The sequence below is a fragment of the Macrobrachium rosenbergii genome, chromosome 55, assembly GCF_040412425.1.
Source record: "Macrobrachium rosenbergii isolate ZJJX-2024 chromosome 55, ASM4041242v1, whole genome shotgun sequence".
NCBI lineage: Eukaryota > Metazoa > Arthropoda > Malacostraca > Decapoda > Palaemonidae > Macrobrachium > Macrobrachium rosenbergii.
The window spans coordinates 35,694,023-35,721,937 of NC_089795.1; the positions used below are offsets into that span (position 1 = coordinate 35,694,023).

The following is a 27,915-nucleotide window of genomic DNA, read 5'->3' on the forward strand; positions in this document are numbered from 1 at the left end:
AAAAACCACACTGGAAGGAAGCTGTTGTCAAGTTCTGCTAAACTTAATATGTTTTTTTAATGGAGTCTGTTTCCATATTTTTAACTAGGAGTTGGACCTTAGCGCCACTTTCATGAAATAAAGATAGCTTAGCATAAGTTCCGTCATGTGCTGGATCGGGTCTGATACAGCTGAGACTGCAGTCTTTTTGTTTGAGTTTTGCTTATTCTTACACGAATATAAAACTGGGAAAAAAAAATCCCTCCTCTCTCTAGCAAGGGGAGAGGATTGATAGCAAACTAATGGTGGCTACAAAGGGTTGTTATCTACAGATATAGTTCTTTAACTTCCTCCTACATTGTCTCGTCACCTTGTACAAAATCCCAGAAGTCTAACTGTTAAATAATCACTTATTTATTATGTCAGAGGCTTTGGTTCCATTCCATAGGCTTTTATAAGCTAGGAAGAGTTACCAGGTGTGCTGAACCTCCAGTCGGTTCCAGACTTTCTTTCCTCCCTCCAAAAGTGAGTCTATCCATAAGTTAGACCCAGGCTTGTTCCGCATATGAACAAATGACAAACCTGTGGTCTTAACTTATAGGGCTCACCTCTAGCCACCCCTCAATCAAGTTGCCTGGAATGAAAGAAACTGAGGTGTCATTCCTTCGTAAAAATAACAAATGAGGAATTGGTGGCAACGAGGTAGGCTGATTGGCATAGGTGACAACCTTCAAGGTTGCCACCTAGGCCTATCAGCCTACGTTGTTACCACCAATACCTTGTTTGTTAATTTTACTGGTTTCCAGCTGGTGGTAGAAGCTAGAAGAATTATCCATAGGTTTGTTAGCTATGAAAAATACAAATTGATTAAAAAATTGGTCATTTTAACAGAGGTAACATGGTAGCTTACCATGTATATCCATAGTCTTTGGGCTGCCATTCACCCATTTATATAGTATTTACTTTCTGCAAATAAACCCCTTTTTTTTTTTTAAAGAACTTACTTGTAACTGCCCTGTAAGTGAACTTACCTAAAATGTTAATAGTACATTGAACAGGAGAACTGAAATTGATCTGCATTAAAATACTTGAAATCATTGATTTTTCAATTATTGATTCAGAGCCTTTGTTTCTATGAACTCCAAAGGTTATAAAGTTTTTATGCTGGAAAACATATGCCTTGTTTACAATTAAGAATTCATTGAGCCTTGCTGAGACAGTGTGTACTTTGATGAATTGTGAAAAGTTTGCTAAGTGTATTGAAAGAGGGGGAAACCAGTTAAGCCATAGAAATCCTATATGAGTCTTACCTCGCTCAAAGTTTAAGGGGCTTCTTATCCAGACCTTGGGCACGAAACCAGTTTTCACCCCAATAACAAACAAGCCTGATGCCCATACTCTCCTTTTCAATTTACTTTATATTTTCTGTGCTACATGAGTCATTTGCCATTTTCTGCAGTATGCTGCAGAACTCCTGAAGGATTCCCATTTAATTTACAAGGCTGAATTGCAAATGAATTGATGATGTTTGCAAATATGCAACTGCCAGATTATTTTTTGTAAATGTAAATAACCAAGCACTTTATACTGAGTTATACTGATTTTTTTTGTGGTGATATTGGTACATGTATAGTGAATAACAACTTTTGCTTTCAGTGGTGGTAAAACTAGTTCTGCTGATTTGTTAGGATTAAACTTCAACTTCAGTGGTAATAGTGAGAGTAGCCCAAAAGCTGTCAACAAAACTGTCTCAGGGGACACATCTCTAACCAGACCTATGTCACCTGCCACCAATTCTTTACCAGGTAAGTTCATCGACAAAATTTTTTTTCTAATATCTGTAAAGTAAAAATTAATATAAAACCTTATTAGATTCAAATTCTGGTATTAAAATCTGAGCTTAGCATTTTATATTTATTAAAAAACCAGAATTATTACTAGCTTTACTAACTTGCAGTGTGAGTATTCGTGAAAGTAAGAATGCTGATAAAGCAGCTAAAGTGCAATTAACCCTTTAACACCGAAGCCCTATTTACAAAAACGTCTCCCGTATGCCGGCGGAGTTCGGTGAGTTAGCGCTGCCGAAAAAGTTTTTTTTTTTAAAATCACAGCACGCTTAGTTTTTAAGATTGAAGTTCATTTTGGCTCATTTTTTTTTGGCATTGCCTGAGTTTTGTATGCAACCATCAGAAAATGAAAAAATATCATTATCATATATAAATATTGATATATGACAGCAAAAAAAAAAAAAAAAAAACTCGTAAGTATATATTGTATACAAATCGCGCTGTAAGCAAAACAGTTAAAAGAAAGCTAATGAGTTAATTTTTTTAGGTGTATTGTACTAGGAAATTGCTATAATTTTGGTATATAAATTTTAAAACTTGATCAAAGTTAAACACAGAGAAAATATTATCACAAAATGATGCATGAATTAAATGAACGCTGAGGACGTAAAAAAATGTTTTTAAAAAATTCTGTTAAATCGAAATATTGTTAGAGACTTCCTGTTTGTTGAAAATGAAGCTAATTGGATTGAATATTACTAGACTGTAGTATTTTAGCTTACAATTGCAGTTTTTTTAAATGACACCATTTTTGATCGAAGTTAAGTTGACCAAAGTGAATTTTTTCTATTTATCGTGATTTATATGGAAATATTTCAAACCGATAAATGCTAAAACTATGAGTTATTTTTTTGTTGTATTGTACATGAAATTGCGCATTTTTCATATATAAAACTTTATGTAAAGACTAATATAAAGTGATTAAAAATATTACGACAATGAGACGAAAGAATTTCTGAGATGTTAAGCCGAAAGTTACCGCGCAAGACGTAAGGGAAAATGTTTTTTTCAAAAATTTCTGCCATAAATCGAAATATTGTTGCTAGAGAATTTCCAGGTGGCTATTGCAAAATGAAGGTAAACGATTGAATATTACTAGAATGTAAGAGTTTTAGCTTAACTGCGTTTTTGACCATTTAGTCGAAAGGAAGTTGACCGAAGGTTGAAAATTACTGGCAGTTATCCAGTGATTTATGAAAATATTTCCAAACTGATAAAAGCTACAACCATGAGGTATTTTCTGTTGTATTCTACATGAAATTGCGCACATTTTCATATATAAAAGTTTATGTAACGACTAATATAAAACGATGCAAACATTACGACAACATGACGAAAGAATTTCTGAGATGTTCTAGGCTGAGTTACATGTAGATCGTAAGAGGAAAAAAAAATTTTTTTTCATAAATTCACCATAAATCGAAATATTGTGCTTTCAGAGACTTTCAGTTTGTTGGTAAAATGAAGGTACATAATTGAATATTACTAGAATGTAAGAGTTTTAGCTTATAATTACATTTTTGCACTTTCGGTCAAAGTTAAAGGTCATCAAGGTTGAAATTTTGGCAGTTATCGTGATTTATATGAAAATATTTAAACCGATAAAAGCTACATCCATGAGTTATTTGCTGTTGTATTCTTACATGAGAATGTTGTACATTTCATATATAAAACTTTTATGTAAACTATAAAAACAGTGCAAACATGACGACAATGGACGAAAGAATTTCTGGATGCGGACGTAAAAAAAAGTTTTTTCAAAAATTCACAAAATCGAAATATTGTGCTAGAGACTTTTAATTGGTTTACAAAATGAAGGTAAATGATTGAATATTACTAGATCGTAAGAGTTTAGCTTAAAAATTGCGTTTTTTTACCGATTTTCCAGTGAGTCAAAATTGACCTAAGGTTGAAATTTTTGGCAGTTATCATGGTTTATATGAAAATATTTCAAACTGATAAAGCTACAACCATGGGTTGTATTTTTGCTGTATTGTACATGAAATTGCACACATTTTCATATATAAAACTTTATGTAATAATATAAACAGTTGCAAATTACGACAAAATGACGAAATAATTTATGAAAATTTTTAAGGCTGAGTTAACCGTCGTAGAAAAAAGCTTTCAAATTCACCATAAATTAGTATGTGTACTGGAACTTTTGAATTTGTTGCAAAATGAAGGTACATGATTGAATATTACTAGAATGTAAGAGTTTTAGCTTACAATTTAGTTTTTTCGACCATTTCGGTCAAGTCAAAGTTGACCCGGTTGAGAGGCTTTTTGTAGTCGGCGTACGCAGATTCCATGGCACCCAACAGACAATTTTAGTCGACGTATGATACGTCCAATAGGCGTTTAAGGGTTAATATAATTGGATCAAATTTTTCATGTCTGAGAGTGGCCATGTCATTGCCTATCAGTTTACTGTATTGTGGATGTCATCTGCTCAATGTCCAGTGTTGAATCGAAGGAAACAGAGCATTTAATGCTTTAAATCTATACATTACCTGGTTTCATGTTTTTAGAAATTATGAAGACTAAAATGAAACATATTGTACTTCGTTTCTTGAAGTATATCGTTATCTCTCTACAAGAAAACGCGACAACTTTAGTAAATGGAAGACATTATTTTAGAAAGTGAAACAGACATTAACAAATTAAAGGAGATTAAACCAGTTGTTAGATTATGGTGGTCTTCATTTCAAAAATAATGCTTTATTGAAGTAATATACTGTCTATGAATTGGTCACATTTGTCTGACCCAAGGTTATTTGACGAATAATTCCACTTGGCCTAATCCTTGAATGTAGAGAATGCAGAATGGCACACTGTGTACTCAGTTGTATCTTTGGTGATTTTCTGACTTTCAACCACCAATTCCTTAAAAGAAGTTCTGTCAGAATCTTCATCATTTTCAGTTTATCCAGTTATTAGGACTTAAAGGATTAATTATTGCATAGTTAAAAACAAACCCCTCAGGCCAGACCTATGTTAGATAAGAATATTAACTCAGTTGTCTGATGAAACCATTTGTCAATAATAATGGTAATGAAATGCCTGTAATTCAAGACACCGCCGTCACTCTTAATATCCACCTATTCTGTTTACTTCTCCAGTAATCGCCCGCCTCAAGAGGCAACCGATGATGGGTATGTGAAATGCAAACACACACACACACACACACACACACACACACACACACACACACACACACACTCTCTCTCTCTCTCTCTCTCTCTCTCTCTCTCTCTCTCTCTCTCTCTCTCTCTCTCTCTCTCTCTAGGTAATTGCCCGTCCCAGTCTCATTCCTGTCTCACCCTATGCGAGGTGATCCACCCCCTTAACATAACCAAGGAAACTGTCTATACAGATATATTGTTAATACAACACTTTATTTAGTAAATTTGCTTTAGTAGAAGATATACAATGGCAAAATTTTATTAACAAAAACCTAGGAAAAAAAAGTATTCTCATAACAGAGCACTAAATGATGGTCTTACATGAACTTTATTATCTGTTAGATCTTATGATGCTCTTTATTATAGTATATGTATTAGGGCTTATTAACTGTTATATGAAACACTTCCAAAGAAATTGCTTTATGTTATGGCAATTTATATTTTTATTTTTAGATAAGTGTTAGCTTTTATGGACATTGACCAGTGACTAAACTTATAGTACATAATACAGTGGTACTGCAGTTAATGGGCCTAATGCATTCCAGAAGGCTGTCCTTAAACCGAAAGAATTTTTCCTTTGGGGAATAAGAAAAAGTGGGAATTGGATTCATCCATTCTAGACTTCCAAAAATAGAGAATATAAAAGCATTTTAACTCAAATTTAATAACCCTAGCATTCAGAAATGACACAAAAAAACTTAATGTAAGGGATAAAATAAATGCAAATTTGTTCTCATGAGTAATTGAGAGTCGTCGTAGGTGATAAGAAAGGAGAAGAGGGGGGCAACCATGCTTCTTTGGTTGTTTTTCTTTACTGTCACATGATACTGCCTTCTTGAGATTCACTTTTTTTTATCGCTAAAAACTGTCCAGTGAGGTTTGTTTTTGCTTGCATTATAAAATGTTCCTGCACAGTTTGCTACAGCTTTGTCAGCATGATATTTTCCAAGGAAACTACTCCTTCCTCCAAGTAGCAGGGAAACTACACCATCCCCCAAGTTGCAGCCATTAATAAAGAACTAGGGGCATCCTTCCCTCTTCCTCCTCTGAAGACAGTTCCTCAGCTGTTGTCAGTTGCTTCTCCCTCTAAAGTCCTGCAGTTCTTCTTTGGTGAGCTTTGCTTTGTGCTCCTCCACTAGCTCCACATCGTCATCATTGACCTCCAGGCCCATAGACTTGCTCAGAGACACAATATCCTCCATAGCAGGCTCAGCCTCAAAGTCTTCAAATTCCTTTTCTGTTACAGAATCTGACCATAATTTCCTCGAGGCAGAGGTCATGACCCTGTAAGAGGCATCCCTCCAGGCTTTGTCTAAGAGGCTTATGCAATGGAGGATGTTGAAGTGTTTCTACCAGTACTCTCTGAGGATTAACTGTGGCAGAGCATCTTTGAAACAGTGCTTTGGTGTTGGGTTTCTTGAAGTATGAAATTACCTGCTGGTCCATGGGCTGGATGAGAGTTGCGTGGGGGCAAGAACTGCACTCGTAAACTGGTAAATTGCTGCAGTAACTCGGCCTCCAAGCTTGGAGGATAGGCAGGAGCATTGTCCGGTACAAGAAGGGCCGTCAGAGGCAATGGTTTCTCCTCAAGGTATTTCTTGACACTGTGGCCAACAACTTCTCTTACCGACTCAAAAAATTGCCTTGTTACCTTAGCTTTATTGTTAGCCTGCCATGTCACATTGGACTTCTGCCTCATGATGTATCATTCTTCTTAAAAACCCTTGGGTTTTCTGAGTGATAGACCAGCAAAGGCTTCAGTTTTGAATCCACACTTGCATTCACACACAGCAAAAGAGTTAGCCTGTCCTTCCTTGGCTTGTGTCCTGGTGATAACTTCTCTTTGATGATGTAGACCCTGTTGGGCATTTTCTTCCAAAGCAGGCCTGTTTCATCATAGTTGACATCTAGTTGGGGGAGCAGTGTGTACACAGTGCTTGAACTCTCTAACATACTTCTCAGCATTATCTTTGTAATAGTTGCAGCCTCCCTATGCCTCACCACTCTGTGTGCCACTTTTTCTGTTGAATTCATCAACCCACTCATAACTGGCTTTGAACTCTGGAGGGCTACCTATATCAGCACTTGTTCAAGTGCAAGTGGTGGTTTTCATGCTTTTTCCTCATTTTATTTTTGTTATGGGAATAATTTCAAGATGATAATTATCCTTTCCAGAAGGCAGGCAGGCAAGTTAAAAGATAACATCCAATTTTAAGGAGAAAGAATTCCCATCTGACAAGGAGTAATAAAGCCTACCAGGATGTATTTCATTATTTGAAAACTAATTACTAAAGTTAGTATTTCTCACAGTCACGTCTAATCAAACTCGCCAGACACTAGAGTACCCTTTGCTTTTACAAGATAAGTATCATTTCCCCACAGATACTTATAAGGTAGAGTTTCTCAGCATAGTCCATATATCCCCTTGGGGACCTTGAACATTTTTCAGGAGCCATAGGATAAAATCAGAAATAAGGTGGGCCACAGAAAAATTTTATAGGTCAGCATGGTATGATTAAATAGCTACTTCATGATAATTATTTTCATGTGGAATAGAAAACATGAATCATCTTTAAACCCAAGGTTTGCTCAGTTTCCTTCCTTGGCTGCTGACATCCAGCCAGCTGCTTGATGACAGTGTAGTTGTGAATGTCAGCTATACAAAGGAGCTATATAATAATATGCAATCTTGCTTCTTTAAACTTATCAAACTAACAGTGCTGTATTGGTTTGTGGATCTGTTTAATGTCTCCCAACAAGGAAATCCCATAGACTTGTAAAACAACGTAATAGCTAAATTGAGGCTCAAAAATGGAGAATGCCAGAAGCTGTAAGAATTACCCACTACTCTGGAAAGGTATGTTGTTGTTCTTACTCACCTTCCCAACAGCATACTTGGTTCAATTGAGTTATTTCTTTGTTGTCAGAGACTCACAATCACCTTGGTATTGAGAAAGCAGGCAGTCTACATCTCTCTCTTTCCTTTTACTGTACCTCCTTTCATATTCTCTTTCTTATATCTTACTTTCCACCCTCCCCTAGCAGTTGATTCATAGTGCAACTGCGAGGTTTTCCTCCTGTTACACCTTTCAAACTTTTACTGTCAATTTCCGTTTCAGTGCTGAATGACGTCACTGATCCCAGTGCTTGGCCTTTGGCCTAAATTCTATACTGTATTCAGTTCAATACATCTCGCTCTGACGACATTGGACTCGGACATTTACAGTCAGCAGGTCTGCATTAGTTATATGGATCACATTGAAAAGCATTGAAGGGAGATGCTGATTGTACATGGATTCTTTGTCATATGAGTATTTGTTAATTTTTTAAAGTAAGATTATCTTCTAAATTATGATGTCCATGGATTTACAACTGAGCAGTAGTTTCGAGTTGATAGTTCTATCCAAACTACAGTCAGTCATTACTATATCTTCTTTTCAAGGTGTAGTAACTCAGGGGAGCCACAAGATCTCAAGTTGGCTGGGAGTGGGCCACGGCCATAAAACTTTGCAAAGATTTGAAGCCAGAGGTCATCTACCCCTATTAGTGCATCAGCAAACAAGCAAAGGTTTGCATGGCAAATTCTCCCATAAATATGTCAATCCTGGACAGGTCCTTATTAATGAGACCTAATGTGACTGGTCATCTGCCTAGTTTTTATGCTACATCAAGAGAAGTTGTAATTTGGAGTGGACCAGGGGTTGGTGCTGTGAAATGTCCCTTTATCTGCAGCAGAGTTTTCAGTTTTGGAGTCTGATTGGCAACAGCAACTTCCTCCTTGGCTCCTGTAAAGGAATGTCCTTCTTTAGACACTGTTACAGTTGACCACCCAAGCCCTCCAAGGACATCTCCTTGATTGTGGCCAGGATGGTGATAACTATTGTAATGAGGATAGTGATTGATGCAGGACTGTAATCATGACTTCTCAGCTGCTCATTTAAAGGTCAGCAGTCGTACTGTTACTCCAAGAATTCAGGTAAGGATAGTGACTACACAACTGCTAATTCTCTTAGTAGCATTAGCGGGACTGCAATTCCATTTACTTGACAGCAACTGGCCAGATAAGCCATCCACATTAAGGAAGCATGCCTCAACTCCAGACAGCCTGGACCATTCTGCATCGTCTTTCACCATTCGATCTCTCGCATTATTGCCAGTAACAAAGAGGACCCTTTCCTGTCCGATGAGGGAAATCTGTCATTAACTAAAGAGAGCCAGAGATTCCAGATGTGGCACTCCAGATTGCTTCTTTCTACCGGTTGATTCTAGAAGCAAGTCTGGAACATAGTCTCCCAGTGGCATTGCCAGGTCATCCTTAGAGCCTAAAGTGTCAGGTGAGGAAGCGATGCAAAGGAGTGCTTTTCCATAAAATTAGAACTCCCTGCACTCTGGTTTTTAAACTTATTCTAGATGTAAATGCTGTTTTAGATGCAGGTAGTTGGGCGTTGCTAACCTACTTTTAAAGTTCTTCAGTAGCAGTAAGTAAAATTTTGCCTCTGGTGAGAACAGATTTAGGGGAATCCTCCCCATCTTGCAAATTCTCTAATTTCTCTTCTTAAATTATGGCATCCTAAATACTGATATATTCTCTTCCAGGATTTCTGGCTTCTGCATCTCATTTTTTTTTAATCAGCCAACACCTATGCAAATCCATATCCCTTATTCAGTACTCTAAAGGGACTCATCCTTTCTTATATTGGCTCCCTGAGTTACAAGAACCATGGTTTCTAACATAACCTAGTCTCCTAGTGCTTTTGTGAATCCTGTGAATGAATGAATTTTTATTAAACAAAATTCATTAATTTTTTAATACGACTCACATAGAAGGAGTTCTCCTTCCCAGCCTGTTTTGTCTTGCAGCCTCATGTTCAGACTATACAAAGAGTGATGCAAGTGATTGCTGGGTGCTCCAAGTGGAATATGTGCCATGCTATTACTGTGGTATTTTAAAAAATGCCAGTGGTTGAGAATATTTGAACTCTACCTATATGGCTTTATGTGTTGGTGATGAGTTTGTATTGAAATCTGATTTTGTTTTTAGAAAAGTTAAGTTTTACTCATTTTGTTGTTCTTCAAATAGTAGTAATGTATGAAATTTCAGTGTTTAGGTTGAAAATTTTTGTTGAAATGTGGATAACAGTTGCTCCAGAACTGAAAATTTAGTATTAGTATATGCTAATTTCTTTATTATGTTATGGAAATCATGAAGTGTAGTTCAGAGAAATGGATGACAACATATTTTGTATTTTTTGGGAAAGTATTAAGTCATTTTTTATCAACTTGAAATGGATGAAATATGATCAGATTAGATGTAGAACTTCTGTTTTAGATGACATTGCATTAAAATATTCTTGAAAGGCTTTTTACAAGTCTGATTTGATATTCATCATTGCTGTCACAGGCACTTCCCAAGGTTAGTCAAGTAGTAATTGGATAATTAAGGTAGAAATTAAAATATCAGCTGTATGTAATGCATGTTCTTTTGGTACAGTGACTTATCATTTGCATGCCTTTTACATACTCTGTGCCAAATTTATTGCTGATAATTGAGGAGAATAGTGCTAGTACATTCTAATGTACTTGTATTTCAATGCTGATGTTTAAGGGTAGTAGTGTTAGTACCACATATTTTTGCTTTATTGCTGACAGTTGCGGTAAAATCTAGCAAATTTACTACTTACCAGGTAATATAACCCTTTGTTGTAGATTACAATATATCTAGAATGATACAGGTTCATTACAGTATAGTATAGTAATGTTTTGTAAGGTTATGTAATATCCTCATTTACAAGTTAAATGCTATAGTATGTGATATATCTAGAATGATACAGGTTCCTAACAGTAGTATAGTAATGCTTTGTAAGGTTTTGTAATATCCTTTTTTACAACCTAAAAGCTGTATTATGTAGACATTTTACTGGATGTTTTACACATGTATTATCTTATATTTTTATTGAAGGTTTTGAAATTAATTGTCAGCATCAAGGCTGTGGGAAACTGTCCCTCCATTGCAATGGGTTAAGAAATTTTCATATCTCATAAGGTGTTCATTATTCAGAAAGACAACTTCTTGCAGTAATTGTGTTTCTCACTATATTTGCCAACAGTAAAATATTTTGTAACATGCAGAATAGTGATAAAGGCAGTGAAGTTAAGCTTTAGTTGTTAGGTAATAGAATGATTTATTAGCATTTGTTAATCTTTGAGGCATTTGGTTTTGTTAGGTGTCAACAGTGTGCTATGTTAAAGAAAAACTCTTGAGAATTTATAACTCTTGCTACCTTATAACTTGAATTATACAACATTTACTTCTAAAATTGATAAAATCCATTTTATTCTTAATTCTTGTGTGTACATTTGGAATTACTAGTTGTTGCCTGTGGATCATATTCAGTATCTCAAATGGCCAACCAATAAATTATTTATTGAAGACTGAAGAGCTTCTAACCCCAGGAGTGAGATCCCATCTAATGAGGCCATGCCCAAGTATATCCACATTTGAGTTTTTCATGGTTTTATCACAAGCTTATGACTTATAATAAACCTTGTCATGCCATGAAATCATCATAGCTACTTCATCCATCCATAAAAAGAAAGAATGGAATACGTACCATCAGCCGGTAGTGTTGTGTATTGTTAGTATGCAACATAGATTAGTTTTGTCAGATTTTCTGATAAGATGAATTGGGGGGAAGAAGGACAGTACAACAAATGATAAAGTGGTGGAGGCTAGAGGACTATGATATGAGAGAGCTCTGATTCTTAGAAGAGCAGGAGAGTTATTGGGAAAGACATCTGGTAGAGGTCCACCCAATGAAAAGGAGAGCTGGTGGCGGAATCATGATACTCAAGAAAAGATTAAGAGGAAAAAGGAGGCAAAGATAGCTAATGGTCGAAATGATTCTGAGGAGAATCAACTGGCTTGGAAAAATGCAAAGAGGCTGTAGCAAGGGCAAAAGCAAGTGCAACGAATGAGTTATATGAGAAGACAGAAACACCAGAAAGGCAAAAGTGTATATATAAGATAGCAAACTGCTGAGATAAAGCAACTAAAGATCTGATGCACATCAAGCAAATCAAAGATAAATACGGAAGAGTTCAGTCAGAGGAGGAAAATATAAGAACAAGATGGAAGAAATAATTTGAAAAGTTGGTAAATGAAGAAAACCCTAGAATAGCAGAGGATGGTAACGCACAAGTAAAAGTAATTACGGATATCGGTAGACAAAAAGTAAAGCAGGCACTAGATCAAATGAAGAGAGGAAAAGCAGTAGGGTCTGATGGTATACCAGTCGAGGTTTGGAAATACTTGGGAGAGGAAGGAATTGATATACTGAGGGACCTAATGTGTAAGATCTACCGCCATGAACGAATACCGGATAGCTGGAGAAACAGCTAATGGTCCCAATATGTAAAGGGAAGGGCGACATAAAAAGACTGTTGTAATTTCTGAGGGTTAGAACTGATATCCCATGCAATGAAGATCTATGAAAGAATTATTGAAGAAAGAGTAAGGAGAGAAACCACAATAAGCGAGGAACAGTTCAGGTTCATGCCAGGGTGGGGTTACAGTGGATGCAGTACAGTCAGCACCCTACTTACGAACATTCATATTAAGAACTTTCAGCTAAGCACACCTATTCTGCTAGTAAGAATTTTTTGGAAAGAACAGAACATGAGGAAGAAGAACTGTTATTAAAGGAACAGTTAAGGTAGGGGAACTATGGAAGATGGCCCAGGAAGGTAGACTACAGTGGTTTGGTCATGTCATGTGGAGAGAAGATGATCATGTGTGCAAAAGGGTTATGAGCATGGAGGCAGGAGGAAGAAGAGGAAGGCCAAAGTACATGCAGGAGAAAGCATTAAGAAATTAGCATGCATTGGACAGAAGAAGGTGGAGAAGGCTAAAAGGAAACAGCGACCCCATATAGAAATGGGCAAAGCTCAAGACAAAGAAGTAATAGTAGTGTTGCTCATATTCAAGTGGATCCCATCTTTTCCAGCAGCCTGTCTTACTTCTTACTGTTTGTGCTGCAATTGTTCACTAATATTACAGAGACCTTAAACTTTTCAGAAAATTCTGTATTTATCAAGGATTCCTTTTTACATCATTTAGTATATTTCACCTTTAGTTTTCACCCTATTGTGAATGGTAGTTTGCTGAAGAATTCAAGAATTGGCTTCTTTATAATTGTAGTAGAGCTAGTGTTATGCTTGAAGAACTAGTATTGATTAGGTTTGCATTTTTTTGAGTTTCTTTTAAATATTTAATAAGTTGAGGTGCTTGTCCACAAAATCAGAACTCTGTGTCTTTTTCTTTTTCAACTTGGTATTGATATAATGTTAATGGTACACATACAGATGCCAAACTATATTTTTATAAAATTATTTTTTAGCTAGGTATGGCATGTGAAAATATAGATATGAAGCATTGTATCAAAATTCATTTTAGTTTTGTAGTCAAGGAGGATCGCCCCTGACACCCTTGTAAAGGGTTGTTTAATTTGTAATTTTTCAGTACAATATGTCAATAAGATAAAAAAAACTTTTTGAAAAATTACCATGAAAATTGACCAGAGGTACCTTTCCGTAATTACTGGACAACACCAGTGTAGCTCAGTAACCTTGAAACAGTCCAGGTAATACCGTGACCCAATGCATCTGCCCATGATCTTGGTGTTCCATTTTTGAAAGTTTGAATTTCAAACAATACTAATATAATTTCTGTTATTTCTCCATAATTTCATGACCCGTTAAGTGGATGTTTTATATATGATAGATTTGAACTTTTCCTGTTGATAGCACTGGAATTTATTTTTATATCTGAAAAGACTGAATTTTTGCAGAATTTTTTTGTAAAAATTAAATTGAAAAAATTATTTTTTATGCAAACCAAAGATGTTTTGGGCCCTTAGTATCTATGTATCAGATTAATTTAATTCATGTATAGTAAACCCCCTGTATTCACGTTCTCACGTATTCGCGGATTTCTCTGTGAACATTACCACCCATTATTCATGAAAATTTGCCCATTAAATTGTATTTTTCACTGAGAAATATTCACTAATTTTCATGACTAAATGCACTTTTTGTGATAGAACTATTGAAATACTCAGGTGTAAGCATTTTTAGAGGGTTTTTCTTCTGTTTAAATTATCAAATAGGCAGTTCAAAGTGTTTTTAGAGGGTTTTAAGTATTCATGTTTTAGCTATTTATGGGAAGTGCGTACACATCCCCACTTATCACGGGCGTTTACTGTAGTGCAGTTATCATAGGGGAGTAGTCATTTGAAAATATTTTCTACTTGAAAGGCACAAAAAATAAAGAATCCCAGAATGGATTTCTTGAGCTGAAATTGATGTATATAATGTTGTTAAATTATTCGTGGCATAAATACTAGTCATAGATTATAGGTAGGTGAATTAGTGAATGTCTGCTTGTATACTATATCTTGATGTACATTCAGTTTGATTAATGCATATGTTATTTTCATTGAAATTAAATACAAAATACAATATTTTCAATGCAATAATTAGTTTGCAGGGGTGTACCTATTTGTATATGCATTTTATTTTTTAATTTAGTACAGTAGATTATTTTCAAGCATATTACTGACATGTTAACCATGTTGATGTCACTGACTGTTATTATTTGTAGCAATAGTATACATATTGCTGAATTATATTTAAACTTCAATAAATAAAGGTACAATTGATTAATATTTTTCCAGAGAAATGTAAATACAAGTATAATACAGTATTTTAACTTCCATAAATAGTTGGCAGGGGAACCTGGTACAGTATTTGTATATGCATTGTATTATTGAATTTGGTACGGTAAATTGCATTCAAATACAGTCAACCCCCGCCTATTCGTGGTTCCGGATTCGTGGACTCACCTATTCACGGATTTCTTTGTGGAACATATATACACTGTTCACAGAAAAATTCACCTATTTGCGGTATTTTTCATAGAGAAATATTCACTAATTATTGTATTTTCATATTTTTGTGACTAAATACATTTTTTGTGATAAAACTATTAAAATATTCAAGTATAAGCATTTTGAGAGTGTTTTTTGGTGTTTTGAGCTATCAGAATAGGCAGTTATAAGCATTTTTGGAGGGGTTTTAAGTATTTACAGATTTTGGCTATTCACAAGGGGTAGTGGTACACATCCCCCACGAGTACTGGGGGTCGACTGTATATTACTAACTTATCAAAGTTGATCTTAGTAAAAGTTATATTTTGTAGTAATAGTATATTGCCAAATCATATTTAAATGCACTGAATAAGATCTTGTCACATTTTATTGTAAAGGGTACTAAAATCAAAGTTAGTTAACCTGCAGTTACTGGGAGTTTCATTATACATACATGTCATTGAATTCCAAGTTATTCCTACCCGAATACAAACCCTTGGTCTTTACATAGGAATTACCTTCAGTGCAAGCTGGAGCAGGCTGTTCTACACAACAGGGATGTTTGGTAGTTGAACTCCCAGTGAGAGGGGCAAGGGGTACCCTCACCACCTCCCTTCACTGAGTTGCACAACATTTGCCTTATAGCCTTCGTTCAGAGAGGACACATTTCTTTGTCTTCCTCTGCCTGATGTTTGCCGGCTGTTCTCAGCACTTCATCACGGTTTTTCCCTGTTGTGTTGTGCTTTGTTATATTGATACATTGGTATACTGTATCTGTTCTTGTTTTCTTGGTCCTTGCAGTGCAGACCCAAGAATCATCTAAACCTTTACCCCATCTGTGCCGTGGTGTAGGGAAGTGATGTTGCAATTGCTTCTTTTTATCCATTAAAGTTGACCCACACACCGTTTGCACTAGATGTTACAAACGTGTGCTCCATTACTGACACTTGTATGGAGTGTTGTAATTGGTTTTCGGAGCAGTGGATGCGGGTTGGTGGTAAGAGGAAATCCAGGAGGGCTGCCTGTCCGTCCTCGGAGGGGTTTTCCCCTCCGAGGACACTGGGTAGCTCCCTGTCTCTTCCCATGTGACTCCCCATTGCTGCTACCTCTTCTAGGGGAGAGGTCACTCCCCCGTGTTCCCCTGTTGCTTCGGCAACGAGTCTTCCATGGGGGAGGGCAGACACCAATCACAATCGCTCGAGGGCTTCTTCCGTTTGGTCAGGGGGAGAGCAATCTTCCCCTGGGCAAAGGGAGGCAGCCACCACTAACCCATCTTTTGCAGGTCTGGGAGAGATCGGGAAGACATTTCAGGAACTAAGAGACCTCTGGTCCTCCCTTGGTCCTCCTGGGGACCCATCAGTGTGGGGCTTGATTGCCCACCTTAGTGCTTCAAAATTACCTCCTGTCTCAGCTGCTTCAGTGACTGGAACCATGGTTTCAGCACAGGGTCCAAAGAAACTTCCATTATGTCACAGCTCCGTCTCTCATTCACCATTCCTTCAACTTCTAAGCCCCCCCCTCCAGTGTCTCCTGATGCTAAGGATCCACTCCTGGACTAGTTTTTGTTGAGGAGGTACAAGCATGATTGCAACAAGACATCGAAGAAGAGGCCCAGTTTGCCTTCGTCATCATCATCAGTGTCTTTATCACCTCCTGCCTTCGCCTCCTCTCCTTTTTCCAAGGGTCCCATTATCTGGACAGACCCGAGGAAGAAAAAGGTTGCTGCTCTTTATGTTAAGAAGGCCTGGTGGCCCTCCCACGACATGTCTTCTTCCATGGAAGAAGCATTGGGATCTTTCTATGGCTCTCCCGTGTTGCTGAATAGGGAAACTGCATCTCGGGGTCTCCACGGACACCAGAGGTGTGGAAGCAGCGCATGCTCGGACCAACCACGATGCAGCTTCCACGAGCCAAGTCCATGTACGTGGTTCCCCCACGTTCACCGACTTCCAAGGCATTGTTTCCAGACAACGAACATCTCCTATGTCTGGTAAAGAACCTGCCACACGGGGCTCCAAGGATTTGTCCTGGAAGCTCATCCCATTATGGACCCCCGTGTAGCAACGTCATCCATCGCATACTGTGCCTTGGATGATCTGCGTGCTTGGTCTCCTCAACCTGTGTTACCAAAGGTTCTTCTGCTACAGTAAGCATTTACGGTCTTTGGACTGGGACATGGCCGACAAAGAGAGAGTGAGAGTACAGCGGGCAGGCGCTGCTCCGACCCCTGCAACTCCGACGAACTGAGATGTGGCTCCTACAAACCATGCCTCAGTCGATCGTAGGCCAGGGTCTCGTGATGGCGATACCGACTATAGAGTCCGCACGCCTGACAAAATGTGGAGGAGGTCCCCCACTCAATCTTCTTTGTGCTTTGAGGCCTCGGCCTTGGAGAAGATTCCAGCATTTCGTTGGGGCAGCCCATGCTCCCGCCCAACAGTGCACAATCACTCTCCCAGAGGTGGGTCCCACTCGCGTTCGCGTGAACAGGCCTACTCTCCCCAAGAAATAACCCCTGTTCACCTTCATGTGACGGGAGCACTCCCAGACTTGTGCATCAATTGTCACCGCAGGTTGACAATCGTCACGGCCTTCCTTTCCCGCTGGGACTTCAGCCTCTGGTAGGTTCGGAAAGGGTGCTAGTCCCCCCCCCTCACCTTTTCCTTCAATCTCTTGGGGATATTCTGAGAGCCGTGGAACGGACAGGACTTGGGTTGATGATCAGGAATTGGTTTCCCACTGTAGCCCTTCGTACACCCCCAGTTTGGTCTTAGGACCAGAACGGACTTATGCCCGGGTGTCAGAGAGAAGTCATGGGTCATGGGGGTTCTGATCAGGGCCTGTCACCTGCAGACTGAACAACTTGGGAAGACCATGACTTAGGAGGGCTGGAAGGTCCCCTTCCCAAGGACACGGACACCCCCGAGCTGCAGAGGTCTGTCTTTGAGATTGTTAGACTGATTTGTCAGTACAATAGTCTAGGTTAAGTTAAGTATGTCTTAGTTTAACCAGACCACTGAGCTGATTAACAGCTCTCCGAGGGCTGGCCCGAAGGATTAGATACATGGCTAAGAACCAATTGGTTACCTAGCAATGGGACTTACAGCTTATTGTGGATTCCGAACCACATTATAGCGAGAAATTAATTTTTATCACCAGAAACAAATTCCTCTTGTTCTTCACTAGCCGGTCGGAGATTTGAACTTGTGACCAACAGAGTGGTAGCTGAGAATGGAACCCGCTCACCCAGCGAGGAACTACAATAGTCAAGGGGAAGAGACTTTGACGACTGATGAGGTTGTTCCTTAGGGCCTAAAAGAACCGGTCAGACCCTGCGAGGAATCCCCACCTTCCATAGAGTTGCCATGGCCGAAGCTTGCCAAGTTGGTCCTTGGCCAGGTGAGCTCTCTCTTCTCTGGGAGGGAGAACTCTTTTCAGGCCAGCAGCTCGTTCAAGCTACTTCCTCCACCTCTCCCTCGTCAGAAGAAATCCTACAAGCCCTCGGAGAGGTCAATTCCAACAGCACAGATTGACCTGAACTTAATTCATCGTGGTCCGAGTCTGTCGTTGGAGCAGCTCCGTGCAGAAGACATCTCCCTCTTGCATCAGGAGTCAGCTACCTTGAAAACGACTGCCATGGCAGTATTTCAAGCAGTCTCTTGGATGGACCATTGGTCCACCACAGTAGCCAAGGTTATCACTTCCTCTTTGTCACTCACCAACGAAGAAGTGGCTAACCTTAACAGAATGTTCCTGTCTGGAGGTAGGACCATCACCTACCTAGCCCACCAGACAGCTAACCTGTGGGCAGACTTGACACTGAAAAGGAGAGATGTAGTTCTCTCCCGAGTTTCTAAGTTTGTTAGTCCTGAGTCGGTCTTGACCTTGAGGAACAGACCGTTGCTGGGTTCCACTTCTCTTTTTGACAGGGAGCAAGTGGATACTGCGGTGGATTGTCGAAGAGCAGATGACAGTGATTGTCTTGTCCACCATGAAGCAGCAAAGACCTCTGGGCCTTCGTGCGCCACTGCAGCCCTACCTTCGGGTCAGGCTGGCCCTTCCTCTACGGGTCCTAGGAAACCCCAGAATCCTAAGGTCCTTCACAGGAACACCCAGCCAGGTAGAGAAAGTAAGGGGAAGAAGAAGAGAGGAGGACACTAGGGGCGGCGTTCCCCTCCACATGCTGCCACCGGTTTTTGGGGGGATTTGCCTATCAAGCCATTAGGCAACTTCACAGTAGCATGGAGTGAACACCTAGGTAGTAAATGTCCTTTGGTTGGGCTATTTACCTTTCTTTGAGTTTCCTCCACCTCTCACACTCCTTCTGGTCCACCTACAGACATACATCCCCAGCTCACCGAAGGACCTCCTTCAGGACAAGGTGAAGAAGTTTTTGAAGAAGAGTGCTGTGGAAGTCATGACAAATCTGTTTCTGGCCTTTACAGCAGGATCTTTCTCATAGAGAAAGCATCAGGAAGATGGAGACCTGTCATAGATCTTTCTGCCCTGAACCAATTTGTTCGCCAGACTCATTTCAAGATGGAAATGACATGTTCAGTGCTCACAGCCATCAGGGAGTCCGACATGCTTACAGTGGACTACAGGATGCTTACAGTAAACCCCGTGTTATTCAAGCGAGGGGATGTGGCTATCACCCCCATGAATACCTAAAATCTGCAAATACTTAAAACCCTCTAAAAACACTTAGTACGTTACTGCCTATTTTGATAGTTTAAACACAAGAAAAACCCTCTAAAAATACTTATACCTGAGTATTTTAATAGTTTAAAACAAAAAGTGCATTTAGTCATGAAATTGATGTGAAAATACAGTACTAGTGAATATTTCTCAGTGAAAAATACCGCGAATGGGCGAATTTTCCGTGAATAATGGGTGGATATGTTCCACAGAGAAGTCCGCGAATCCAGGGGGTTTACTGTATTTCCAGATAACCATCCATCAGTCCTCCAGCAAGTACCTCCACATTATCCTCAATGGGACGGTTTACCAATTTAGGGCACTTTGTTTCAGGCTTTCAACCACTCCCCAAGTGTTCTCAAGAGTGTTCACCCGTGCGTCGACTTGGGTCCATTCGGACGGGATATGCCTATCGAGGTATCTCGACAACTGGCTAGTCCTGGTGAACTTTTGTTCGAAGTTGCTTCAGGACAGAGATCACCCAGGCATTGCGATAAATCTAGAGAAATCAGACCTCATACCCAAGCAAAGGATAAAGTACCTGGGCATGCTGATAGATGCAGCAGCAGTGAGAGTCTTTCCCTCGGACTCCTGTGTCAGCAGGTTCAGGTAGGCAACGCAGTTGTTCCTGTCCCGACAGGAACAACCAGCTCAGATGTGGCAAGTCGTTCTAGGTCACCTGTCGTCTTTGGAGAAGCTGGTCCCTCATGGGCAGCTTCACCTTCATTCCCTCCAATGGAGAATGAAGTTCTGGTGTCAAGCAAGGGATCCACCATCCCTTCTCATTCCTCTTTTGAGAGAAGTGAGAAAGGACCTTGGTGGCTAGACAACAGGAACCTCATAACAGGAGTTCAGCTTCACATTCCCCTCCTGAGATGTTTCTGTTCTTGGATACTTCGAGGGAGGGATGGGGCGCACACCTGGAGAAGTTACTAACTTCCGGGGTGTGAAACCAGAACAACAAGCACTTCCACATCAACATCCTGGAACTCAAGGCAGCCTTCCTAGCTCTCCAAGAATTCCAGGGTTGAGTGATGGGGCACTCCGTGGTACTAATGAGCAGCAATACCACGGTAGTGGCATATGTCAAGAAGCTAGGGTGTCTAATGTCTCTTCAGCTTCATCAGCTGACAGTGGAAGTGCATGAGTGGGCAGTAGCACATTCAGTGGAGTTGTCAGCCAGATACATCCCAGGCAGGAGGAATGTAGTGGCAGACAAATTCAGCTGTCAGGGTCAAGTTATAGGGACAGAATGGTCCCTACACCCAGACGTCGTGGAGAGATTGTTCAACCTTTGGGGACATCCAGCGATAGACCTTTTCGCAACCTGGCAGATCAGGAAGTTGCCAGTTTTCTGCCCCATTGTCCCGGACCCATGGGCTGCAGCGGAGGACACCTTTCAGCACCCTTGGGACAATCTCGACACATACGCTTTTCCTCCATTCCGTCTTATTCGTCAGATGACCAACAGGGTAATGATCACTACGAACCTCAAAATGACCCTGGGTCTCCCAAATGGCCACATGCCGAGTGGTACCCATACCTGAGGCACCGAGAGAAATTACTCCACCAGCCCGTAGAGTTCCTGTCTCTTTACCGTTGGAGACTATCCAGCATCTCCTGCGAGTGAGAGGCTTTTCTCAAGGAACAGTGTTGGAGATGTGTGGATATCTTCGGAAATTCGCTGTGGACATCTACCAAGTGAAATGGGCCATCTTCTGTAGTTGGTATCGTGGAAGGAGTTTCTCTCTAGTCGGAGCTACTATTCAGCAGGTAGCTGACTTTCTTGTCTTCCTTTGTCTTCCTTCACTGTCTCAGCAATTAAGGGTTACAGAGGCGCCTTGGGGCCAGTCCTACGCCTAAAGGACATAGATCTCTCTTCCTCATGAGAGATCTCCATGCTGATGAGAAGCTTCGAAAAGTTTTGCCCTCCCAGGAAACTCAGGCCCCCTATGTGGGATATGACTCTTCGAAGCCTGACTTGTGCACCGTACGAGCCTCTACGAGAGTCGTCAGACATGGATCTAACCCTCAAGACTTTGTTTCTGTTTGCCTTGGCAGCAGGAAAGAGAGTAGGCGAACTTCATGGTCTTTCGTAAATGTTAAACATTCGAGGGGATGGCGTTCTGTTTCGTTCAAATTTGTCCCGGAATCCGTAGTGAAGAATCAGAATCTGTCGGTCCCATACATTAGATTTGGGTCCTCGATCCCCTCTCAAGGGGATTTGTAGGTAATGAACCAGACGAGATGCTACTTAGTCCAGTTAGAGTGCTGCAGTGCTACCTTAAAAGGACTCAACAGCTAAGACCTGGTTGTTGACAACTTTTTGTTCGCACTGGCAAGACCAAGAAAGAGGTGTCCAAGAACGCGATCTCTTTCTGACTTCTTGAGACTATCAAGCTGGCATACTCAAGAAGAACCAGCGGTGAATCAGGTGCTGATAGCAGGAGTGTGGTCATGTCAGACAACTTTCACCTCCTTTTACCTGAGGGATATTGCCCATATGTCCTTGGACACCTTTTCTTAGGTCCTATGGTGGTTGCTCAACAAGTTGTGTAGCTCATCCAGTTCCCCTAGCAGGACAGGTAGCATCTGGTCTTTGATGTACAGTCATAGAGGTGAGAGTGAGTGTGTGTGTGACTGCCCCCCCCCCCCCACTTTTCCCTTTCTCGTACCTCTCCTCTTCTGGCGGTCAGAGGATAGGTAAAGCTGTCGTGCTGGACGGACACAGATGCAGGTGAGTAGTCAACCTTTCTATTTTTTTCCATTGCTATGCTCTAATAGAAGTAAGACCTGCCCTCTCTCTACCAATGGGAGAGAGGAATTCACAGTAAAACTAACCCGTTGCTTATCGTAGCTTTATTGTCTGCGACTTAGTGTTTCTTCCAAGCCTTTTCCAAGTAATGTTGCTTCTAAACCCATTACTTTGAAAAGCCCAGAAGTCTGACAGTCGAGCACACAGTTGTTCCTCAGATCAGAGGCATGGGACTGCTTCCTTTGCTGCACAATACATGACTAGGAAAAAGTCCTAGGAAAGGTGAACCTCCAGTCGGTTATGAAGCTTACTTAGATCCTCCCACCAATCAGTAAGTCTTCCTATGTAAAGGCCGAGGGATTGTATTCATGTAGGAATAAATTACAAATTTTGAAACTAATTTGTATTTTTCTTAACATACAATCCTGAGGTCTTTGCATACACTGTCCACCTCTAGCCACCCCTCATTCTGTTTCCTGGGCTATAAGGCAAGTGATTGTGCAACTCAGCAAAGGGAGGTTGTGAGGGTACCCCTCACCCCTCCCACTGGTAGTTCAACCACCGAACAACCTTGCTGTGTAGAATATCCTGCTTCAGCTTGCGCTGAAGGTAATTCCTATGTAAAGACCTCAGGTTTGTATGCTAGGAAAAATGCAAATTACTTTCAAAATTTGTCATATTTCACAGGTTTTAATGACAGCTATGTTCATATTTATTTTTATATTCATATTTTTATGATGTAACTGTACAGTATATAGTGATAAATCTAAACTTAATGTGATTTTTATGAAATTGGGATAGAGCACATATTAAAGATATGTAGTAATTTGAAGTCATGACTTTTATCCAGTTGCTCTCAAAAAGTCATTTTAGAAGATCGCCTTGAATATATCTTCCAAGTTTCCTAAATATGATTACTGAACAGTCAATCCCCGGTTAACGGCGGGGGTTCCGTTCCCGGCTGAGTGCCAATAACTGAAATGTCACAGTAATTATGGTAATAAATGACTTTTACGACATTGTAAGTGCCAATAAATTGCTTAATGGCACTGATAAACCACTTCCCTACGCCAATAAAGCTCTTACCAACACCAAAAATCACTTACTGTTGTTTGAAGGTGTCGTAAAACCAAAACATCATTAACCAATGCTGCCGATAAGCGAGGACTGCCGATACTCATTATTGAGATATCCTGCTATCATATCAACACACAGATAGATACAGTACATGTGAAAAGACAACTACCTTACATACTCGTTAAACATGCGACCTCGCGCATTTTGCGACCCCCAAATTTTCACCCTTAAAAAATGATTTTATCATGTATCTCGTGTATCATGCGTGGTCCTTTTTTGAGAGACCAAATTACAATAGACTAACCTCTTTTCCTCCATCTCTTTATCTATCCCATCTAGTTAAATAAGTTAAAAAAGTAAAAGAGTATGATGAAATCAAGTGAATATAGCTAATGGAATTGTTGAGTTTTTACACAAAAACATGCCCCCCAATGCTATCTATTAACAAAACAAATAACTAAATTTAGAGACGTATGTAAGTCACATTTCAACTTAAAAACACTTTATATAAAAAAAAATAACGTTGCCCCATATAAATAGTAGGGGCAATCCCCACTTACAGGCAGCATCAGTTAATGGCTTTTCGGTGTTATGGTACTTGGCTAACAACATCGTTAATCAGATTTTCAGCGCTGGTAAGCGATTTTCGGTGCCGTTAAGTGGTTTATTGGTGTTGGTAACCAGTTGTCGGTGTCGGTAAATGGTTTATCATCGCCAGTTAGTGGTAAACAACGCCATTAAGTGGTTTATTGGCGCTTTAACCGCCAATTTTCGGTTATCAGCAATTTTCAGCTATCAGCACTCAGCTGGGAATGGAATGCCTGACATTAACCAGGGACTGCCTGTATCTAGAGATTCATTTATGCTAACAGGAAGCAAAAAAATTGCTCCAAATTGAGTTAAGTACTGCAAAATAAACTTACCTTGTAATCACCCTCAGCTGATTTCCAAATCAAAGCATTGATCACTATGTTTGTATTTTATAGTATAATAGTAATATGAAAATACGTACAATATTATCGGATACAGTGAAGTAAAATATAACTTTTTAAAAGATCCATGAAAAAAATGCATATTCGTTATGTATGTATTTTAGAATACGATACTAATAGGTGAATATTATTACGTATGCTAATTTTATATCTCGTGTATGATGCAATCCCCTAAAATTGGCTTCAAAATTAGGTCTTCAAAAGTTGCATGATGTGCGAGTATATACAGTATTTCCAATAATGGTGATGGAGGTACTGTAATTAAAAACTTCCTTCATCGTAGACTGACCTGCCCAGTTGGGAATATTCCCTACAGAGGACTTGGTCACACAAGGAGAAGATTGTGAAAGACTTGAGCATTATACAAATGCTGCAGTATGCAGGATCTCATTTTCATAAGATTCAAACTACATGCACAGAGTTCAGTCCTCTTTGACTGTAATATCTTAGTGTTGACCAAAATAATGAGACTTGACCCCAGGAAGTAGAGCCTTGACACTAATTACTTGCCAGCTACTAGGATAACTCCCTGTGTTCCCATTTTTTCTTCTCGGAGTTTTCCAGTAATGCAATTCAGAGAGTTTTCATCTCAACAACTAAGAAATTATAGTCAGGCCATTTGTTGAATTTATAGCTCTTGAAACTTTGTTGTGAATTTATGTTTTCAAGTTTACAACTAGGCAGTGCTTAATTGGTAGTAATATTCATAGTATGGTACCATTTGAAGGGAAAATCCATTTCAGATACAGTATTTTGTTAAGCTTTAATTGTGCTCTCATGTGGAAACTTAACTGATGTTTGGTGCCAGAAGTCAACTTTTTCAAAGGATTATGTCATATTTTTACATTGTCTTATTATTTCTTACGTAGAGTATGGATTTTTCATTTTGAAAGTGTTGCCCTGATTTTTTTGAACCTGGATTTTTCATTGCAAAAGTGTTGCTCTGATTTTTTAAAACCTGAAAATTACTAAATTTATGTAATAGACTTCATTATACATCATCTTTGGAAGGTCCATTATCACCTTACTATTGCAGCTTTGCACTGACAAATACATGAACAGATTCTTTCTTTTCATAGCTATTATGTTTTGAGAGTTGTATCTACGTATATGTACTTGCACATGCTCATTACCATTGTTTATTGAAGAAAAACAGTTCATTTACATTTTTACCCAACTATTAAAACTGGCCTCTCTATTTAATGAATATCAAAAAGCAAATTTTATATCAGTACAATGCAACAGAAGGAAGAGATTTTAGGATATCAAAACCTATAGGGTATAAAGCTATTAATACTAAAAGTAGATAATGAATTTTCTTGTTGGTTGGAGAGTACTTTTTCTACGGCTATGAAAAAGTTTCCTCTTGAATTGAGGAAGAACTTCAGACTTGCAGGCAGAAGGGAACAGGGACTCCCAGAAGAGTTTTTGGTGTCACATTTTCAAGAAAGTAATTTATAATTTATTCTGGATGATATTAACATTTGTATGAGTGACTAGCTGCAATAACATTGTTGTTTTGTAAGTTATGGAAAACTTCTAGTTATGTTTTTTAAGTTATTCATGCATATCAAAGGAACAGAAATAATCTTAATTCTTAATTTGCTTGCAGAGCTCAGTGATATATTGAATGAAGTTGGAGATGCTCCACCAGCATTACCACCTAGAACAGGAAGTTCATCGAGTCGCGGGTCTACACCTACTCCTACAATGGCAATACCAAGACCTCCTTCACGAAAGGCATTAGAGGTATTGTAGATGTTTACAACTTGATGTACATATTGAAGGTTCAAGAGGAATGTTTATAAGGCTGATTTTTGTATTTCATTTAAACTGTGAAGTTAATAGCAGTTTGTCATTTGATCATTTTTGATAGGCTAGTCGCTTGTTTCATCCTCAAGGAGTTAGCTTCCATGGGTCTGTCAGACCAAACTAATATCAAAGAATTCTCTTTTAGTCGGTGTCGTGGCCAGTTATTGTGTTGTAATGATTAACACTATAAAACGTGATGGAGTATATAATGGACTCAAAGATAAGAGGGCTCTTTCCCTTATCTTACAGCAAAGCTGTACCCAGGTTCTTTCCTTTGCCAAACCTGCAAGAAGAGGAAGTGATGAATGCGCAAGCGCAATCCACAGAAACCAAGAAGCCATTACCTTCTATTTGTCATTATTAAATAGGTTAGTTTTTTGTCAGTGCTCAAGAATTATGGAAACATCTAACAAAGTAGCATGTTAAGTACTTAGTTTTGTTCCAGGTAAAGTTTTAGTTTTAAACTTTTGGAATTGGTAGTTAAATTGTGTGTGAAAGCTGAAAACCTGGCTTTTCTTGCCAACACATGGCCGGCTCTTAGTCGTAATCGCTGATTGTTAGTTGTGAAGAGTGCAAATTGTTTTCAAAATTTGTCATTTCAATTAGATGTTTTAACTAAAAGAAGTGTTCCACAATTTATCATTAATATGGAAAATCTTTACAGATTATATGATATCTGCAATAATCTAGGCAGTAGCCTAGATCAGATTAAGTGAGAATATCTTAGACTAGATTAATAGTGGATGTTGTCTGTAGCCTATAATCCAGAATCACATATCCTTAAGTGTGAACTAAATAACCTAGATCAGGTAGTAACCTAAATTAGGGTAACCTTTTAAGAAATATCCTATTATGGGCCTAAGTAGTAGCCTAACTTAGACCAGGACCTTAGGATTAGATAATAACAAACGGGGCAAAATAAAATGGTAGCCTAGCTCTAAGGCTACATATTAGTAAAAAAATTTTCCCTTTATGTGCCTATACACTTAAGTGTGATCTAAATAATTGCATTAGGTAGTACCTTTTACTAGGTTAGGTAATAACCCATTTACAAAACATCCCATTATGAGACTGAGCATTATATTAGACCTGGTATACCCTTAAGTGTGAATTGAATAACCTGTATTAGAGTAAGGATGAACCCTTTAAGAAATATTCTATTACTGGCCTAAGTAGTAATTTAGACCAGGTAGCCTGAGATTAGATAAAAACAACAATCTGGGCTAGACAAAAATAATGAGTTTCTGTTTTATATAGCCTATACATTTAAGAGTGATCTAAATAATCTGGATTAGGCAATATGCTATACTCAGTTAAGTGAGAACATGTTTAGAAATAGCCTATTATTGGCCTAAGCAGTAGTTTAGACCAAGTAGTCTAGGATTAGAAGTAAACTTTATCCTAGGCTTGATAAAATGGTAACCTAGTTATTCCTACACGAATACAAACCATCAGTCCTTACATAAGAATTACCTTCAATGCAAGCTGGAGCAGGTTATTCTGTACAACAAGGTTGTCCGGTAGTTGCACTACCGGTGGGAGGGGGGGACGGGTACCCTCACCACCTCCCGTTGCTGAGTTATGCTTCCACTTGCCTTATAGCCTTTGTCCAGAGCAGACACATCTCTATGCCTTCCCCTGCCCGAA

General features: G+C 39.1%; 1 protein-coding gene across 1 annotated transcript in view; it reads left to right on the plus strand.

Annotated features, from left to right (window-relative positions):
- Nucleotides 1-27,915, plus strand: part of LOC136835786 (F-BAR domain only protein 2) — a 261,890-nt gene that overhangs the window by 202,568 nt on the left and 31,407 nt on the right. Inside the window, exons 15-20 of the mRNA XM_067099642.1 lie at nucleotides 1,636-1,784; nucleotides 16,954-17,066; nucleotides 18,244-19,063; nucleotides 19,274-19,548; nucleotides 20,102-20,241; nucleotides 25,983-26,205. Coding sequence (XP_066955743.1) covers nucleotides 1,636-1,784; nucleotides 16,954-17,066; nucleotides 18,244-19,063; nucleotides 19,274-19,548; nucleotides 20,102-20,241; nucleotides 25,983-26,205 — 1,720 coding nt within the window. The remainder of the gene's footprint in view (nucleotides 1-1,635; nucleotides 1,785-16,953; nucleotides 17,067-18,243; nucleotides 19,064-19,273; nucleotides 19,549-20,101; nucleotides 20,242-25,982; nucleotides 26,206-27,915) is intronic.